This window comes from Bos indicus, chromosome 15 (genome assembly GCF_029378745.1).
Source record: "Bos indicus isolate NIAB-ARS_2022 breed Sahiwal x Tharparkar chromosome 15, NIAB-ARS_B.indTharparkar_mat_pri_1.0, whole genome shotgun sequence".
In the NCBI taxonomy this organism is placed as follows: Eukaryota; Metazoa; Chordata; class Mammalia; order Artiodactyla; family Bovidae; genus Bos; species Bos indicus.
This window is the reverse complement of record NC_091774.1, coordinates 42,563,846-42,583,490: the sequence shown is the minus strand read 5'-3', so window position 1 is coordinate 42,583,490 and position 19,645 is coordinate 42,563,846. Positions and strand designations below refer to the sequence as shown.

Below are 19,645 nucleotides of genomic sequence, written 5' to 3'. Positions count from 1 at the left end.
GGCCCCGAGGGGATGGACAGAGTGGGTCGAGGTCCTTGGTGATCTGAGGGCAGAGGGAAGAGCTGGGGGGAGAGTGGGATCCCTGGGAGCTTGCCTCAGCCAATGTGAACAGAGGATCTGAGGGGAAGCCTTGGGGACAGGGCTGTTCCAGGAGGTGTGTGAGCAGCAGCTGTCCTGTCTGGGAGACTGTCAGGGCGAGTCCTACCAGGAGAGGGACTGGGAAAGATGCCCTTGAGAGTCCCGTCTGACCCAGACTCTGCCATGCTTGGCTGTGGGCTCATCCTGGCACACATATGGTGGTGCTGGTCCAGGCTTGGTGGCCGCTCTTTACAAGGGTCTCTGTGCCTGGGTGCCAAGGGAGCCATGTGCATCTGGGGGCCACAGGGGAGCAGAGTGGCCCGACTTGTGGTTGCATGTTCTGTGTAGCTGTGGCACAGGCACGTGGCCAGGCCCCTGGGCTGGATGTGCGCTGGCTGTTGGCTGAGAACAGTGGGTGCTCCCACCCTCCAGTGGCCTTTGCAAGCTGGTGGGGACATCAGTTCTTTCATGGACTTCTGTCCTGGTAGCAACACCCCTATATCCCTCATCTGCCTACGATGCAGAACATCCACCCCTCGTCCTGAAGCCTCAGGGCTGAGAAATCTTCTGGGTGTCATCTGGTCACAGCCAAGGCGGGAAGGTCATGCCTTTGGATTTGACTGTATTACTGATCTTCTGGACAGAAGTGAAACTCCTTTCAAGGAATGAAAGCTGGCAGAGGATAGATGGGAGGGTGGAAAGATGGAAGGGCTGAAAGAGGGAGACTTTCTTTGAGTATCCACGAAGCTGAGTTGGACCCTTCACACCCTAAGCCAATTTGGCCCTCACTTCAGTCTTGGGTAGTACCATCTCTGTATTTGTTCATGAGAGACAGCAGCTTGAGATTAATTGCCTAAACCTCTAAAGCTCATACAGAAGGAATCTGTATGAGGTCAGCTCTCTGCTGCTGCTGCTGCTAAGTCACCTCAGTCGTGTCCGACTCTGTGTGACCCCATAGACGGCAGCCCACCAGGCTCCCCTGTCCCTGGGATTCTCTAGGCAAGAACACTGGAGTGGGTTGCCATTGCCTTCTCCAATGCATGAAAGTGAAAAGTGAAAGTGAAGTCGCTCAGTCGTGTCCGACTCTTAGCTACCCCATGGACTGCAGCCCACCAGGCTCCTCGGTCCATGGGATTTTCTGGGCAAGAGTACTGGAGTGGGGTGCCATTGCCTTCTCCGGTCAGCTCTCTACTGGCCCCTATTGACTCTCCACGCGTTTCATAGAGCACGTGGCTGTGGTTACACAGTTTAGCTGGGTCTGTGGATAGCTGGCCCCTTCTCATCCCTCTCTGCTCCATCCTGACCTTACACCCAGGACTGGGTCCCCACAGACACCGGAGGTCTCCAGACTGGAGAACTGATGCGACTTCTCCTCAACTGTGGTTTCTTCTCCTTCCTGACCTGCAGGAAGACGTATTGTCACCGGCGACTGAACTTTCTGGAATCCAAGTTCAGCCTACATGAGATGTTAAATGAAATGTCTGAGTTCAAAGAGTTGAAGAGTAACCCCCACCGAGACTTCTATAACGTGAGAAAGGTGCGTTAGCGGGCCAGCGTTCAGAGCTCCTGTCCCAGGCCTCATTCCAACCCATTCCGGCCCTAGCCAGTCGGGGGCTGGTCCCCAATGTGGCCTTCCTATGAACAAAAGGAAAACTGGCCAGTCTTCCATGTGTCCGGCCACGCCTCAGATGGTACTTGTTATGACTTTGTTGTATATCTGTTAGAATGTACCATCCTGCTTGAAAAATAGAGCAGGACCTATTAAGAATTGAGACATAGAGCTTGCCTCAAATTTATCATGGATCGAAAAACAGTTATCAATGTTAAGACCTCTTTGGACTTGGGAGTGTGTGGTTTTTCTTCCTTTTGGACTGGGTGTGTTTAAGAACAAGTATCTGATGTGCTTCTCTCTCTGCCCTCTAGAGTGGATGAGCAGCCTACTCCTGGGCTCAGGGGCTGCAGTTGGGATAAGCCTGTATTTAAATGGTCGCCTCCTCCTGCTTTTCCATTTTATTCCATATAACTAATATATATCAAGCATGGGATCAGTGCCAAGTGAGGGACATTTGATGCTGAGTAAGGGTCGCTTTCTGTCTATAAGCAGTTCCCAGCTGGTTACTATTAGTTTGATAGGGATGTGATAGAGGTGTCTTTCAGGAAGAGGTCGGAACTGAGCTGACTTAGAATGAGTTATGCTCAGCTCCTGGGCTCTAAGGCTTACGTAAAAGTCTTGGGGATTTCCAGGCAGAGGTGAAAGGGCATGTGTTGGATGTTTACCTTCAAGCACCGTCTGTTTCTTCTCTGTGATCCTCAGGCGCTCAGACAGATGGGTGCCTCAGTCAATAGGCCAGCTCCTCTCTATCGTGCCTCCATGAACGCTTCACCCTAGATGGGTGTCCAGGGAAATTCCTCACCCAGCTCTGGGCAAGCCTGCCCTCCGCACATGGGCATGCTCAGGGCCGGCCGGCCTCCTGCAGTGTCCTTGCTGACTGCACCAGCTCCGACACTGTTTGCTTCTGAAGCGGGGCCCCTGTGGGTGCTGATGGGCTGGCCAGCTGCTCTCTGGCCACTCTGTGGGTGAGAGTCCTGGGGACAGGGGTGGGGGCTGTGGTTACATACCAGAGCCAAACCTCGAGCTCTCTGTCAATCTGGGGGTTCGGGTACTCTCTGAATGGAGATTCTTTGAGTGCTGTGCTGGGCTGCACTCTGGCTCCACAGCCGTCCATAAACACAGGCCAAGGTCTGCTCCAGGTCAGGCTGTGCCTGCCCCTCCCTGTCTCCTGGGTGCTGACTGCTCTTACCCTGGAATTCTCTGCGAGGGGAGGAGAGCTGATTCTGAAGTCAGGATGGGCTGGGAGGTGGCCTCCTCACTTCCAAGTGGCTCTCAGTGTCATGGTGGCCCTGCTCTGAGGCAGGAGCTGTGTGTGGCCATGGGTCAGTGTGGGTGGTATTGTGAAATTACCTGCAGTATCACAGCAGATCCTGGGTCCTGGCACCGTGAGGCCCAACCAGCAGGTGTGTGTAACTGAAATGATTGTTTTCAGCTCGGAGCTGAGAACAAGGGGCTGAGTGTGTTTGTTGCTTGGCAGTGGGGTAGGATTAGGCCTTACCCACTTTGCTTTGTTTCATACCATGGAGAGCAAACAGGTTTCATCTTCTGTGCCAAACTTGACCAATGGGTAGTGGCTACCTGAGGCTATTCCCAAAGCTTAGTGAAGGGTGCTGTAGTTGATTATTGATGTCTGCCATGGATGTGGCAGACCCCAGTTCGATTCCTAAGTCAGGAAGATCCCCTGAAGAAGGGATAGGCTTCCCACTCCAGTATTCTTGGGCTTCTCTGGTGGCTCAGCTGGTAAAGATGTGGATGCCTGCAGTGCGGTAGACCTGGGTTTGATCCCAGGGTTGGGAAGATCCCTTGGAGAAGGGAACAGCTACCCACTCCACTATTCTGGCCTGGAGAATTCCATGACAGAGGAGCCTGGCGGGCTACAGTCCATGGGGTCGCAAAGAGTCGGACACAACTGAGCGACTTTCACTATGGATGTGGAAATAGTGTTGGCTTAGAGGCCAGGTACTGGCCAGCCCATTTAGAAACCACTGTTTGTTTAGACCCAGATCTTAGGTGAAAGCAAGGAATGCTCTTGGATCTTCCAGTGAATTGAAAGTGCTGACCTCCGATTACAGGCTGTCTTACTTGTTCCTAAAATAATCACCCTGGTAGTTCTGAAGTTTGGATCCCGTGCTTCCTGGATTGTGCAGCTGTTTTCCTTCCTCACCTTGTGACTCACGGGGGTAAGCACAGGCTGCACCCACCCCCTGCGGTGTGTCACTGGGATGCCGGAGGACAGCAAGAAAGCCCAGAATGTGCTGAGTCATCCTGAGGTGGTTGAGCCCAGCTGTGTCCGGACGGCTGAGCTGAGGCCGGCTGACCTTCGCTTGTGCCTCCCCCACGAGTCCAGCCTGTCCCTGAGGGGCCTGAGCTTTGGGTGATGTTTTAACTTTTGGTGCTTCGTTTCTCTGATGCCCAGTGGTCTGTCTTCCTGGTAGGAGTGGCGGGATTAAAGGCAGGAGGGCCCCGAGGAGTGAGTGATGTGGCCGGTGACAGGGGCTGGCTGGTGGAAAGCTCACAGAGGTTCAGTGGATTGGATGTCGGGTTTGGCATGACTCGGAGATGCCTGGCCAGCTGTGGACAGCATTCCTTGGCCTGAAGTCAGCCGCCTCCTTACCCCAGCCCTGGCAGATTGCCAAGCTGGCCGCAGCAGGGACTGCAGAGTGTGGGCTAGTGGTTGGCAGCACCCTGGCCTGTGAGGTCACTGCCACCTTCCCTGGGACCTCCTGCAGGCCCCTTGGCTTTATGGAAGAGGGTCAGGCTGCCCACTGTGACTTCAGGCCATCCCTCAGCTTAGCCAGGGCTCTGTTTCTTTAGGGCTGGTGGCTGAGGGGAATGCTCTGGGGGTTCTAAGAGAGGTCAGTAGCAAGTGTGGGATTTTGCGGGGCATTACGTGAGCCCTCGGGGTTCTATGAGGAGGAGGTGGATATCACTGAAATGGTCGGAACCTCCCACACCTGTTCATTGGTCCGTTCATCCATCCATTGATTTCACATCATCCCAGGCTCTGGGGTAGGCACTGGAGACTTAGATGCACAGACACGCCCCTGTCCTTGAGGACTGAGCTTCCAGTCTAATGATGAAGTAGATAGAAACTTATTAGAGAGGACTGGAGGATACATACAGTGACAGGAATGTCTGCGCCAGGGCTCCAGGTTGGACAAGGGGAAAACTCGCTCGTTGTGTTTGGGGGATCAGGATAGGCTTGTATGTGGAGGAGGTCGTAGAAGACTTCCAAGTGGATGAGACTGGTGGGGAGGAAGGAAGACATCCAGGCTGAGGAGTAGCATGGCTCCTCGGATACCTGTAAGTGAGGTGTCCTGGCTGGAGCAGAGAGCAGGGCAAGGTGAGACTTAAGACTGAAAGGAAGCCTTGAATCCCAGGCTAAGGAACTTGGGCGTTATTTTGAAATGTTGGGCAGCACTGATGTGTTAACAGGGACAATGGCCAGATTTGAACTGTACTAAGAAAAGGTCTCCTGATGCTGTAAGAAGGGGGATTGGGCAGCAAGGCTAGGGCGGGGAAGCCCAGTTCTAGAAGAGATACGGGGTGGGGCGGTCCAGCACCAGGGGGGTGCTGAGGCTCTGCACGCGACACCGAGGCCCGGGGGTCCTGGTTCTCGGTGCCGAGGGAGGCGGCTCGGCTCACGTGCTGGGCCTGTGTCGCAGGTGGACACGCACATCCATGCAGCTGCCTGCATGAACCAGAAGCACCTGCTGCGCTTCATTAAGCACACGTACCAGACGGAGCCCGACAGGACAGTGGCCGAGAAGCGGGGCCGGAAGATCACCCTGCGGCAGGTGTTCGACAGCCTGCACATGGACCCGTACGACCTCACTGTGGACTCGCTGGACGTCCATGCGGTGAGTGGGCTCGGCCCCAGGGCCTCACGCAGTCCTGGTGGAGGACTCAGCCTGCTGGAAAGCAGCCACGATTGGTCTTGGAGAGGGGCTGGCTGTGTAGGCATCTCTTTCTCTTCCAGCCGTGGGAACTGTGAGAGGCAGTTTATCCTCAGAGAGTAAGGGCTGGAAGCAGCCTTGGGACAGAGGAGAAGAGGGTGTGACTTGGAGTCAGAGACATTCCCCTTCTAACTCCCATTTCCGCTACGTAAGAGTTAAGTGCCTTTGAGTAATTCACTTGAGCTTTTATTTCCTTGCTTGTAACATGGTGACTACCACGTGCCTTAATGACATTGCAGTGTTATTAAAGTACTAAATGGAGGTGCAGCTGCTGTAGAAAACAGTGTGGCCGCTCCTCAGGAAGTTAAATGTAGAATTACCATGTATTCCAGCAATCCCAATCCTAGGTATAGACCCCAGGGACTAAAACTGATACTTGCACATCAGTGCTTATCACAGCATTATTCACAGTGGCCAAAGAGTGTCCATCACCACTTGAATGGATAAACAAAATGTACACACACACACACACACACACACACACACTGGAATATTATTCAGTCCTGAAAAGGGGTAAAGTACTGATAACCTGCCACATCCACGGATGAACCCTGAAAACATTATAAATCAAAGAAGTCAGACACAAAAGGACAAGTACTGCATGATTGCACATGTATGAGGCATCTGGAACAGGCAAACCCATGGAGACAGAAAGGAGAATGGTGGTTCCCGTGGGCTGGGGGAGGCGTCGTGGGGAGTTGTTTTGTGAGGACGTAGTTTCAGTTTTGTAAGATGAAGAGAGTTCTGGGGACAGATGGTGGTGATAGCTGTGCAGCAGTGTGAATGTACACTTAAAAATGGTTAAGACGGCACATTTTGTGTTGTATACATTTCACCACAGTGAAAAAATCCTAAAAGCAGACACTGAATGAGGAGATGTGGAAAAAGGGCCTTATGCAGTCCAAGCAGTAATAGGGCACATGTTATTACGGATGGCTCAGTATTCTTTGCTCGCTCAGCTAGCCCTGCTCCTAGAAGCACGAGGACCTTGACCCTGCTCAAGAGGGTCTCAGGAACGGACCCCAGGGCTGACCGAGTGAGGACGTGTGGTCCCGGCCCTGGGACTTTCCAAGCTTCCATGTACGAACTGACATAGAAGGTGCCTTTCAGTGTGGCTCACGGAGGCCACATTGTAATGGCTGGAGGAGGCGTGTGTCTGGTGGCTGCAGGACAGCGTGGTGAGCTAGCTGGTATTTCTTTCTCCAGGGCCGGCAGACATTCCACCGCTTTGACAAGTTCAACTCCAAGTACAACCCTGTGGGGGCCAGCGAGCTGCGAGACCTGTATCTGAAAACAGAAAACTACCTAGGAGGAGAGTACTTCGCTCGGATGGTCAAGGTGAGTGAGCCCTGGGCATCTCAAGCCCTCCTCGGATTCCCGACAGCATCTGCGTCCAGGGAGTGGGGGCCTGCAGGGGCTCCTGTCCTCTTCCCCTTCCTGAATCCCTGTCCATCCAGCTCAGGCGAGGGGCAGGCGCCAATGCCCAGTGCTGTGGCCCTGGCCGCCGGCTTCCGGGTGGGCAGGAAGTGCTGTGTATGGACTGTGCTGACTGCGGGCAAGAGGAAGGGGAGGATGTCCGTCCCAGCGCAGCCCTCCACAGCCAGGCTTGCTGCTCTGCGTGTTTGCAGCCTACACTGGGTACAGGTTCGCTCTGTTTGGTGACGCTTCTGCCCCCGGGCCTCTAGTCACACGTGTGACTGTGCAACCCAGGGCTTTCTTCCCCACGAGGGTGGAGTGAGTGCTAACAGAGGTGTAGATCAGGCCTTATGAGCTGGGGAGCTGGTGGCTGGGGGAGCTGCAGGGTCTGCTGCTGGGGTCAACCCAGGTTCAACCCTTGGGCTGATCTGAGCTCTTCTTTGTGCCAGGAGGTGGCCTGGGAGCTGGAGGAGAGCAAGTACCAGTACTCAGAGCCACGGCTCTCCATCTACGGCCGCAGTCCCGAGGAGTGGCCCAACCTGGCCCGCTGGTTCATCCAGCACAAGGTCTACTCGCCCAACATGCGCTGGATCATCCAGGTGCCCCGGATCTAGTAAGTGAGGCAGCTGCTGTCTCCCCGTGTCCTCTGGGGTCGCCAGCCTGTCCCACAGGATCTGCTGAGCCTGTTCCAGTGCCAGCCTAGGCCTAGTGCCCCTGGGACTCCCCTACAGAGAGGGGCGGTCTGCACAGATACTTTGTGATGCTTCAACACTGTTGTTTGAGGAACATATAATCGCAAAGGCCTGGTGGAACCGTGCTCAGTCACTCAGTCATGTCTGACTCTTTGCAACCCATTGACTGTAGCCCACCAGGCTCTTCTGCCCATGGAATTTTCCAGGCAAGAATACTGGAGTGGGTGGCCATGCACTCCTCCAGGGGATCTTCCTGACCCACAGGTCGAACCCGTGTCCCTTGTGTCTCCTGCATTGGCAGGCTGATTCTTCACCACTGTACCACCTGGGAAGCCCTGGTGGGAACGACTGCCCATCTTCTTGTCACTGTGATTTGAGGATGGACTATCTTTTTGGGTGAGGCTGGGAGTCTGCATAACCTGATGGGGGCCTACATTGCTGGCCCACTGCCTGGATATGGCTCAGACTACCCCTGTCCTCTCCAGTCTGGGCAATATAGGGCCCCTGGAATGTCTGGGACTTGTGGTTTAGGGGAACTGAGCTGAGTGGCAGGGAGTTGGATCAGCCTGAATCCCAGCGCCCCCCTCCCAGTGTGGCCTCTAGCTGAAGAAAGCTCACTGATGGGCATGGGTAGGTGCTGAGTGTGCCAACCAATGCTTGGTATTGCAGAACTTGGCGAGGAGGGGAGGGATCTGTGTTGGAGCCCCACCTCTGACCCTGCCCTGGGTGCTTAAATGGGGACTTGCTCTGCCTGAGGAAGGGACCAGGGCTGATCTCTGACAGGTTGAGGGGGCTATTGGAACCACCTTTATCGGCAAGTCTCACTTTCCCCCAGTGACATATTTAGGTTAAAGAAGCTGCTGCCAAGCTTTGGGAAGATGCTGGAGAATATCTTCCTGCCCCTTTTCGAGGCCACCATCAACCCTCAAGATCACCGAGAGCTTCACCTCTTCCTCAAATACGTAAGCACGGGTGGTGCCCAGGTGATGTGCCCAGGTGATGTGCCCAGGTGATGTACCCAGAGTGGAGGGAGGAGAAGACTCCCAGCAAGTTAAGTCAGCTTAGCTTCTAAGATCACTGGTGTGCCCCAGGCATGAAGTGTCCCACCCTAAGAAGCTGAATTTCTAGAATAACAAGCTTCTTGCAGAGAAGAGAAGTTCCCTTCTCCTCTGGGGTGGCCCTGCAGGCATAGGTGGGGTGATGGGAAGGCAGCCGAGGGGCAGAAAGACTGAAGAGTCAGTTCCTGGCCAGGCAGGGTGAAAGGACCGGGCCTGCCCCAGCTGCAGACATTCCAGACTCCTGCTTTCCCCTGGACACCAGTGGTCCTCACACGTTGTTTGGTTGAGCCCCACAAAATATGTTTATCTGGTTAGCTGTGGGAGAGGGGAGAAGGGTGGAGAAGAGACTTAACTAGGAAGGGCATCAGCTTGTCCCGCCCTCTGGGTACCCAGAACAAAGGTGGCTGCAGATGGTGAGAGGCAAGTTCAGTGCCTGGTGGAGGTTATGGTGTGGATGGTTTCTGCCAGGGAGGGAGGCAGGGAAGATCCCAGAGGGCTCAGGGTGAAGAGGTAGGGGTGGAGGGATGGCTGAGTGTATTTGTAGGGGGAGGGGTTGGGGGGTGCTGGACAGGCGGAGGTTTGAACAGGCGGAGGGCCAGCGTTGAATTTATGTCTTAATACCATCGACAAGCAGGCTATTGAGTGAGGAAAGCCCTGGAACAGAAGGTAGCTGGACGTGGGGGCAGGGGCGCAAGGTGAGAGTTGGGGGGCCTGCTCAACAGTAGAGACGTGAAGGGGGCTTGAAGTCATAGTAACAGTTCACACTGATGGCCTCCCTGCGCGGTGATCCACGCCATGACGCGATCTCGCCTCACCCTCAAGACTGCCCCATTTTACATCATTTGCTGGTAGTAGCCAGCATGATTATGTGTTGCTGTGTGTTCAGACACTGTGGATTATCTCACTCAATCCTTACAGCAGTCCTGTGAAGCTACTAGCTCCAATTTACACACCAGGAAACTGAGAGACCACAGAGCTGAAACGGGGCAGGACTGGAATTCATACCCAGGTCCTGACCCAAGTGTCATCGATCCCATAGAATCCTGCCTCCCATTAAGGAAAGTGAGGGGTATACAGGTGGTGGGTGCAGTTGGAGAACAGATGGGGCGTGGGCATGGCCTGCAGGTGAGCGAGGCGAGGAGTCGGAGGGGCCCTCGGTGCCTGGTTTTGCAGGGGAGCAGGTGCTGTGCCTTTAGGAGGTCACTGCCAGCTGTGTGGGGAGTGGGGAGGCTGGGGAGGAGGAGGAGTTGGGGTTTGGACAGATTCTGTGCTTGAGGCCCTTGGGATGTCCAGTTTAGGGCCCTGCAGGGGGGACGCAGAGCTCAGGAGAGGGGCTGACATTGCCCCCGTGCTGGGCCCTGAGAGTTCAGGAGCAGCATGGAGCTGTGAGTGCAGACAGAGCAGAACTCGAGGTCCCTCTGGCCCCCAGATGTGTCCAGGCCATGCTGAGAGCTGCAGTGGGGACTGTCATTTCCTTTGACATGTGACTGACAGAGAAGATTCTGGCAAGACCTTGGTGGTCCTTTGCTCCCCTGGGCCTATACTGCCGAGTTGGGAACAGGCAGACCTGGCTGGGGCTGGGCTGGGAGCCCCCCAGATTGAGCCTGTCCTTCAGGGGCCCCTTCCCAAAGCACTGCTGGGGCCGAGTGACGGGAGCCAAGTGGCCCTGCGTGCCAGCGCGGAGCCGAGTCCTCGCAGGTACGTCTTCCCTCAGGGCCCGACCTCTGGGAGGAGGCGACAGCAAGAGGCTGGTGCCTCGGGAGGGCCCATGGAGTGTAGGGCGGGCCCAGTGTCAGTGTATGCTGCGGGGAGGGCGTCTTCTGAGCTGCTCCGACCCTGCTCAGAGGGCAGGCTCCAGGAGCCAGGGCTCAGCCTTCCAAGAAGCCCTCTTGGATGGCGCCCACCTTGGCCTGCTTATGAGGCATCCCAGTGGGTTTCTCATGGCCACTCCAGGGCATCCTCTACCTGCAGCCCCGAAGAGTGCAGGCCCAGAGCCCATTTAGGCTCAGCTGGTGGTCTGACGTGGGCAAGTGCCTCCACCAGCCCTGCTCTGCTCTCAGCCAAGCCCACCCTCACAGGGCCACTTGAGCACTGAGTTAGCTGACGTGTGTGGTGAGTGCTCCAGGCAGGGCCTGACACCCCGTAGGTGTATGGAAACTCCTGTCCCCTTCCCCTCACAGCTGTTGTCACTGCTGCTGATGGCACAGCGGAGGACGGGAGGTGAGTCCAGCCGCCTCACCCTGCACCTGGCCTGGCCTGAGTTCCCCTTCACTGTTGCTGCCACACAGGGGCTTGGTGCTCTCTAGACTGGCTTCCGGGTACCTCTGGAAACCCTGGAGGGACAGCCTGGGGCGCTGTGCCCACTCCCCATCCCTGGGAGAAATGTGGTTCAGGCAGGCCCCGGGGTCCCCAGCTGAGAGGCCTGGGCGCCAAGGCCTTTAACAATTCGCTTGGCGGCCCGTCTGCCGCAGCTTGATGCAGGATCCCTCCTCCTGCCCAGGTGACAGGGTTTGACAGCGTGGATGATGAGTCCAAGCACAGCGACCACATGTTCTCGGACAAGAGCCCCAGCCCGGACGTCTGGACCAGCGAGCAGAACCCACCCTACAGCTACTACCTGTACTACATGTATGCCAACATCATGGTGCTGAACAACCTCCGCAGGTGGGTGAGCCAGCCCTGTGCACCCCTTGCACGGGGGTGCTCCCCAACCCACCGCACTGGACCCGTACTCGCAGGGCCGCACGCACACACACAGGCCTGCTTGCTGCAACAGGCACCATCACACATACAAGGCGGCCAGCCCCCATGCCTAGACACATGTCCATACACACACCACACCTGTGTGTGTGTCCATCCCTGATAGGTTACAGATGCATGACCTTCCGACACATGTTCACTCACCTCCACACCAATGGCGTTCATATGTGTGTCCATCCATTCAACACTTCACAGCACCTGCCAAGTGAAGGCCCTGTCCTGGGCCCAGGACACATAACAGGGAGCTAAACAGACTGTGTTCATGCCCTCAGAGCTTCCATCTGGTGGTCTTGTGTGCCCAGGCTCCCCCAGCGCACACACCCAGGCGGGGTCCAGGCGGCAGGATGCTGAACGGTCCTTCCCACCCCTGCTGGGTCTCGAGGCTGAGACCTCAGGAAGCACTAGTTCCTGGGTGAGGGGCTTTGAGTGGGACCACGACTGAAAGGAGATGCCAGGGGTGGAGTCCTGGGCTGAGCTTTCTGAGGCAGGGGCTCTAGTTCAGCTGTTGCTGCCCTGCTCAGGGGCTTCTGACATCTGGCTCCACTCTCTGGGATTGCCCCCTTCTTACAACAGAGTCTGGACTCGATGGTTTCTCAGGGCCTTGCCTGTCTGAATCTGGGCTGCCAGGCCCTGGGGGAGAGGAGGAGAGGATGGATGGAGGACTGGGCCCTCCCTCTGTTCTCCGGAGATGGCATCTCTTGGTTCTGAGGAGCTCTGGGCCTGGGTCTCAGATTTGGGGAGAGGTTGTTTCCAGGGTGCTGACCCTGCCATGGGTGACTGTCTTCCCTGGAGTGGGCCCTGAGCGAGCGGCGCAGGCCCACGGTCACTGGGGCAGGTGGACCAAGGGTCCTTTTTTACCATGAGCCTCATGCCTGCAGGGAGCGGGGCCTGAGCACGTTCCTGTTCCGGCCTCACTGTGGGGAGGCTGGCTCCATCACCCACCTGGTTTCTGCTTTCCTGACTGCTGACAACATTTCCCACGGGCTGCTCCTCAAGAAGGTAACCAGGCCCCTGACAGATGCCTGCCCTGCAGTAACAGTCCCGCCCTGGGGCTCCTCTGGGGAGGGTGGGGACCGCCTGGACTCTGGCCACACCCTGGGAGTCTCTGGCCAGTGATGCAGAAATGCTGGTTCCTTTTCTAGGCTTTGCTATCTGTAGTCTCTTGGTTTTATATTTAATTATGAAATAATATGATCAAGTCCATCCCAATTTAGGTTTTCAAAAAAGTGGAGAAATAGAAAAAAAATTCCTTACTGCTATCACTTGAAAAAAGCATCATTAGCTTGTTGTTATTTCCAATTCCCATCTTTTTTTTCCAGGGCATATTTTTAATAAGCTTATTATCATAACACACAGTTCCTTCTTCGTCCCCTAACTTTGTTTCACAAGCATTTTTCTGTGCTGTGACATGACATCTGGCTGCTCATCCTAAAGGCTGCGGAAGGACAGCCCTTCTCCAGCTGTTGCACAGAATCCATCCGACTTTTTGCTTGTGTAACTAATGCTACCATGAACTCTATGCATTCAGTCTTCTCCATATTTTGACTCACTTCCATAGGAAGGATATTTGCTCAAACTCCTCTCCTTCCCTGTTCCTAGGGGCCACCTAGCCATGCCTCATGGTTCTGTGTGGGGTGGGTGCTACATCAGAGAACCACTCTAGCCCGGTCATGTCCGCCCCTTCCCACCTCCAAGGAGTTGCAGTGTTTACAGTCACAACCTCAATGTTTGTGGTCAAGCAAAACAACAAAAGTGGGGCATCTCCAAGGGCTGACTTGTTGGGGTCAGTGCCTGGGAGAGGGGAGCTGAGGACGTAGGTTGGGGTCAGCCTGGGACCTGGCAGGTGCCCTTCCTGCCGTGAGCTGTGCTTCTGGTCTGGAGCCAAGATGGAGCACTTCCAACAACGGGCAGGAGAGCAGTCCCAGGGAGGGATGGGCCCCGATGCAGGAGAGAGGTGAACACAGAGGGTGGGGTCCAGAGTCCTGGCAGGGAGCTCAGGGGTCTCCCACAGACACTGCCTGGAGCCCTGGCTTCCCTTGGTGAATGCTCCCCACCTTTGGCTCTTGTCCCCTGAGTTTGGTGGTTCTTTTGCAGAGTCCGGTGTTGCAGTATCTCTACTACCTGGCTCAGATCCCCATTGCCATGTCTCCTCTTAGCAACAACAGTCTGTTCCTCGAATATTCGAAAAACCCTCTGAGGGAATTCCTGCACAAGGGGCTTCATGTTTCTCTCTCCACCGATGATCCCATGCAGTTTCACTATACGAAGGTGAGGACTCTAGGGGAAGGTGAGGGCTGTCCTCCTCCCACGGTAGGGACCTGAGCACACGGTGCCTTCAGGGTGGCGCTGGTGACCAGTGAAGACAAGAGGAGGCTCCTGGTGAGGAAAAAGTGTTCCTCCCAGAAGCCCTTTTCTGGGGTTCTTGAAACCATGAGGCTTTCTTTTCTTTGCCTTTCATTTTCCCTTCCTTTGATATTCCCTACCTCTGTAATACTGGCACTGTTACTTGTATTAAGAATGTTAGCTATCATTTTTGTTACCACTATGATTACTAGGAAGTTGTGCATCTCTGGGACAGTGAGGAGGAAGGGAAAGGTGGTATCATGCATGGGGACCAGTCACCAGTGTACCAGCACAAATGTGGTAATGATGAGACCAGCCACACATTAGTGAAAACAGAAGTGCCTAGGTCTTCTAGGACAGGCTCCAAGCTTCTGGTCTCACGTGTGCGTGCTCAGTTACTACTGTGTCCGACTCTTTTGCAATCCCATGGACTATGCAGTCTGCTGGGTTCCTCTGTCCATGGCATTTCCCGAGCAAGAATACTGGAGTGGTTGCCATTTCCTTCTCCAGGGAATCCTCCCAACCCAGGGATCAAACTGCATCTCCTGCATTGGCAGGCGAGTTCTTCTTTACCACTGAGCCACCAGGGAAGCCTCTGATCTCAAGACCCCTTTATATAATGAGGAACTGAGCTCTCAGAGAGCTGAGGTTGACATGCCTTCTAACTAGTGAAAATTAACTGTGTGAAATTGAAAAATATTAACTCATGTAAAAATAACACTAATAAATCATGAAATGTTAACACAATTACCAATTTTTATGAGAAATAACCATATTCCCACAAACTTCAATAACAAAATAGAGAATGGCATTGCTTTACATTTTTGCAAATCTCCTTAATGTCTGGTTTGATAGAAGACAGCTGGATTCTCATCTCTGCTTCTGCAGTCAATCTATTGTGACAAATTGTTTTTACCAAAGTGCATGAAGAAATCTTGCCTCACAGAATAAATACATAGTTGGAAAAGGGAGGACCTTTCAAAAAGCCCTGGGGATCCTTAGGAATCCTGGGACTGTGTTTTCAGAACCACTGCCTAGGATACAGAGGCAGTGATGTGGCAAAGAGGTGAGAGAAGGACTTGTGATAAATGTGAGCTATTTCACAGCTGAGAAAACAAAGTGAACGCATAGCTCAAGCTTAAATCCTCCTCGGCTTACACTGTCTCACTACTGACCCTTGATCACTTCTCATTCCTAATCAATGCTCCATCTCTGTTAGTACTTTACTCAGATTAACTTTTATTTTGGATAATCTTAAGAAAAAGTGTTGACTACAAGGCAAGGCTGCAGAGTGGGTATTAAAAGTGTGCATGACAGGGAGATAGGCACAGGAGAGCAGGCTGGTGCCCGCTAGTCCTGGGCGCAGGGCCTTGAACATGAACATGTGCCGGTCAACAGATAAATCTGTAGCTGTTCTTTGATATCTCTGTCTTTGGTTACCTGAACTTTCACACAAAAAAGATCTTGGGAGTTTGTGATTTTAGGGGGAGGGGGATGTTGTTTTATTGTCCATGTGCCAGTTCTTAAGGAAAAATGAAATCTGCGATGTCCAAGTGTTGAAATGGACAGGCTCCCATCTAACGTTTCCTCTGGGGGGAATCTAGGAAGCGCTTATGGAGGAATACGCAATTGCGGCTCAAGTGTGGAAGCTGAGCACGTGCGACCTGTGTGAGATCGCCAGGAACAGCGTGCTGCAGAGCGGCCTCTCGCATCAGGTACCTCTCGTCCTTTCCACACTGTACGTCAGATGCCTGCTCTGTGCCAGGCGTCTTCGGCCCTGCCCCTGGGGATGGACGAAACAGGCAGGGTCTCTGCCGCATTCTAGGGGAGACCGCTGGGGAGACTCCTAAATTTTCATGGCTGCTCTGTTGCCTTTTTTCAGATCTCTGCTCACATGTCACCTCCTTGGAGAGGCCTTCCCCAATCACTCATTCTATAGTAGCCACACACCTGCCCTCATTATCCATCCCTTGTCTGCTTTTTTCCATAACATTTATTACTACTGACATTGCCAATTATGTAGTCATGTGTTTTTCTGTCCTGCCTTCCAGAATATAAGTTCAGCATTACATCCCTGAGGTCAAGATTAGATTTTGGCACATAATAAGCACTCAGGGCTTCTCAAATAGCTGAACAGTACCTAGATTGAACAGAAAACTGTAGGAATGGGACCCAGACATCACTCATTTTTTTTAACAGCTCTCTAGGTGATTCTGATATGGAGCCAGGGTTGAGAACCACTGCTCCAAAGGGTGTCTGTGTCCCTGGGCAGCTCCCCTGGGCAGTGTCAATGGTATAGGGAGAGGGCTGCATTGTGCTGCTCTTGTTGGACGCTGATGCAGATAAGAGGTAAGGCTCAAGATTCATTTTGTGGGGACTTGGTTCCCTGGACTGGTTGTCCCCAGGCACATCTGTGTGCCCTTGTCAGCTCTCGGGAGAGACTTCGAGAATCTTCACGCCTTCACCTTGCTTTCTTCATTGCCAGCGGCTCTTATAGTTCTTGTCTTTCTGATCAAGGAAATCTCAGTTAGAAATGAAGGGACTGAATGTGGTTACCAGGGTGACATCCTTGAGGACAGGAAGGCAGGAGGAATTTTGTAACAGCTCTGTGAGGCAAGATGTCTTGATGGAGGATCTGCTTTGGAGGAATAGCCTGATTTGGTATGGCTAAGTCTGAGCTGCCATGTGGATATAGAAAGTGAATATAAGGTATATTGTTTCATTTGTATTTCTCTTGGTCCATAGGAAAAGCAAAAATTTCTGGGACAAAATTACTATAAAGAAGGACCTGAAGGAAATGATATTCGAAAGACAAATGTTGCTCAGATCCGGATGGCATTCCGATACGAGACCCTGTGCAATGAGCTCAGCTTCCTGTCTGATGCCATGAAATCAGAAGAGATCACAGCCCTGACCAACTAGTCGAACGTTGGACATGCGTTTTAACTTTTTGGTTTAATTTCAAGTCTGCCGTGATTAACAGTGGTCAAGATACCAAACTAGGACTTTCCTCCATGGAGACGATACCACTGAAGAACTTTCAAACTAGTGATTTTTGGTTGCACTGTTCACTTTAAGGTCTAACATACCCATTTCGGTGGCTTCCCTGGTGGCTCAAAGTGTCTGCCTGCAATGCGGGAGACCTGGGTTGGGAAGATCCCTGGGTTGGGAAGATCCCCTGAAGAAGGAAGTGGCAACCCACTCTGGTATTCTTGTCTGTAAAATCCCATGGATGGAGAAGCCTGGTAGGCTACAGTTGATGGGGTCGCAGAGTTGGACACAACTGAGTGACTTCACTTCACGTCACTTCATGCCAATTTCTGTTAATATTTTTGAGTAATAGATGGTGACTCCTCCTTGGGGATCTGGGAGCTGGACTAATTCCTAATTTTCCAAATGTTCCTCTTCAAAGTGCTAATGCTTGCATCGTGGGGGCCAGGATCTTACATGGTCCAGTGCCCAGATACGAAGTCTGGTTTTCTGCCATAGTCTTCTCTATATACCCCGCAGGCTCGTTGGTAGTTGTTCATTTCAGCCTCTCATGGGCTGGCTGCCTTAAAATCTACTCCAAAGCTCCCTTTCATAAAGGAGCTACTTTGAAAGAATTAGACAACTTCCTTCTTTGCGTTTTTTTTAAAATGAGTTTTAAAACTGTTTATTTAGCCTTCCTCCCTTCATATTTAGGAAACCAAATATTCATATCACAGCCATCACTCCTATCCTGTGTCTTGGTTTCCTCATCTGAAAGGTGAAGGTTTCGATCAGATGAGTGGTTTTCCGTGGTGTTCTGTGAGCTCAGTTCCTGGACCACTTCAGGGCAGGGAATGAGAAGGGGGTTGAGGCTCTGAGGTGCTGCTTTTACTTCAAGGTGACTCAGCTTTTATCGGTTTTATACTGGGGCTTCTGTGTATTTACATTTGAACTAAGGACTTTGAAAAGCACAGGACTAGATGACCTCTGTTCCTTTTGGTTCTAATATTCTGTGACTGTAGCCCAATTATCATTTTACTTATGAACAGTTAGGGCCACAGAAGTGAAATTTGATTAAGGTCACACAGCTCTAATAAGTAATAGGATCAGAACTAGGTTTCCCTAATCCTAATCTAGTCCTTTCCCCACTCTTCCTTCAGGCCTGACACATTTAGAATTTTTTTTTATCACTGTAACTTGGTGCATTTCCCACCCCCCACCACACGGTGAAATCTCTCCTTTACCTAATATGCAGACCTCTTCAGTATGTACCTGGTCCCAGGGGCCAGGTAGAAAGCATTTTTAAAGACCAGTCTGAATTTAAGCTTTACCAATGTACTCTTCATCTGTGTTACTAGGGCCTGGTACATAGTAGGTGCTCAATAAATGTATATTATATAAAAATGAACGAATCTCCTCTTTTGGAAATATTTTAAGGTTGTATGCTCCTGGAACTCAAGAGGCTGCTCAAGGACCTTCTTGTCTATCTCTATGGACAAATATAGACTAGAGTAAGCCCTTGTGAATCATCACAGAGTTAGAAGAACACTATTTTTGCCTGTGAAGATGCTTACCTGGCTTTAGGTTGTCTTGTCCTGTTACTTTGTAACGATTATTCCCTCCACTGGTCAACTTAGCATACGGAACAATAAATACAGTCTTTTTACAAGGCAAACATATGCTACCTTATAGCTAACCATGAAACTGAATGAAAACCGAGCATTTATTTTAGGCACTCGTTTTTAAAAAGCCATTTGTATACATTTGCCTGAACATAACAAGTATTTTACAGTTCTTCATTGTCATTTTGTGTGTATCAAGCATTTAATTATTAAATAAAGTCTGTTAGGGCTGTGGCTCAACAGTTTTAAACTATTTTAGGCAAATCTTTTAAGTTTTAAAGAAAAGATATAGGCATCATGAAAAGCTATCAATAATAATGACTAATTTATCTATTCTGAATCAAGATTCAGATATGGATGACATTCACTAGGAAAACTCAAAAATTTGAACTGAAGCTTTCAAAACCCCGGAGGGAAACTTTTGCCCTTTTTTTCTAACTTCTGCTGTAACAGTTCATGAGTAAAGTCTCACATGGTCATTTCCTTTCCCTGGATATATCTCCAGTCTGTTCAGTCAACACCTATTGGATTTTACCTGACCTGCACGCTTTTCAGATACCTTTTTCTATAGCACAATGCACTTTTATTACATCATCAATCTCATTGGCCTTTTTAGGGTGAATCTCTTTCTTTTGTGATCACAGTTGGAATCAAAGACAATTGTACACTAGCCCACGTTTCTAGCAGAATGGTTTTTGAGACATGCTTACTCGAAAGGGCTCAAGTTCACACTGTTACTTGAAACTGCACTGTTGAAATGATCAATGTTATTGTTCTGTGCCTCATGAAAACCAATCACAGTTGTTCTGTGCCTCATTAAAACCAATCACAGCTCCTGGGGTGGTGGTTACCAGGCCTGTCCTGCACCTTTACTTTGTCTTACCTTGGATAAGGCAGAGTTAAAAGCACATCCCTATGGCTTTCTCTTTACTTGTTTCTGAATGCCGTGATGGTGAAATAATATTTTGATCATTTTCTGAGATCGCAGACGCAACTGAAGGTGATACACTATAAACCTAGGTATTCTCTACCTAAAAACTATGACTGTTATAAAAAACAGGTATAACTAACTGCAATAAAAGGAACACTTATCAGACATAGTTCCTTGAAAATTTTTATACCTTCAACCTCTAAAGAA

The 19,645-nt window shown here is 51.8% G+C and overlaps 1 protein-coding gene across 6 annotated transcripts in view; it reads left to right on the top strand.

The window, feature by feature from the left end:
- Window positions 1-18,293, top strand: part of AMPD3 (adenosine monophosphate deaminase 3) — a 50,463-nt gene extending 32,170 nt beyond the window's left edge. For all 6 annotated transcript variants that reach the window (XM_070803686.1, XM_070803683.1, XM_070803685.1 and 3 more), the window contains 10 exons: window positions 1,486-1,615; window positions 5,356-5,550; window positions 6,853-6,984; window positions 7,512-7,675; window positions 8,590-8,716; window positions 11,313-11,476; window positions 12,451-12,571; window positions 13,667-13,840; window positions 15,520-15,630; window positions 16,661-18,293. In XM_070803686.1, coding sequence (XP_070659787.1) covers window positions 1,486-1,615; window positions 5,356-5,550; window positions 6,853-6,984; window positions 7,512-7,675; window positions 8,590-8,716; window positions 11,313-11,476; window positions 12,451-12,571; window positions 13,667-13,840; window positions 15,520-15,630; window positions 16,661-16,837 — 1,495 coding nt within the window. In that variant the 3' untranslated portion in view covers window positions 16,838-18,293. The remainder of the gene's footprint in view (window positions 1-1,485; window positions 1,616-5,355; window positions 5,551-6,852; window positions 6,985-7,511; window positions 7,676-8,589; window positions 8,717-11,312; window positions 11,477-12,450; window positions 12,572-13,666; window positions 13,841-15,519; window positions 15,631-16,660) is intronic.
- The last annotated feature ends 1,352 nt before the right edge of the window (window positions 18,294-19,645 follow it).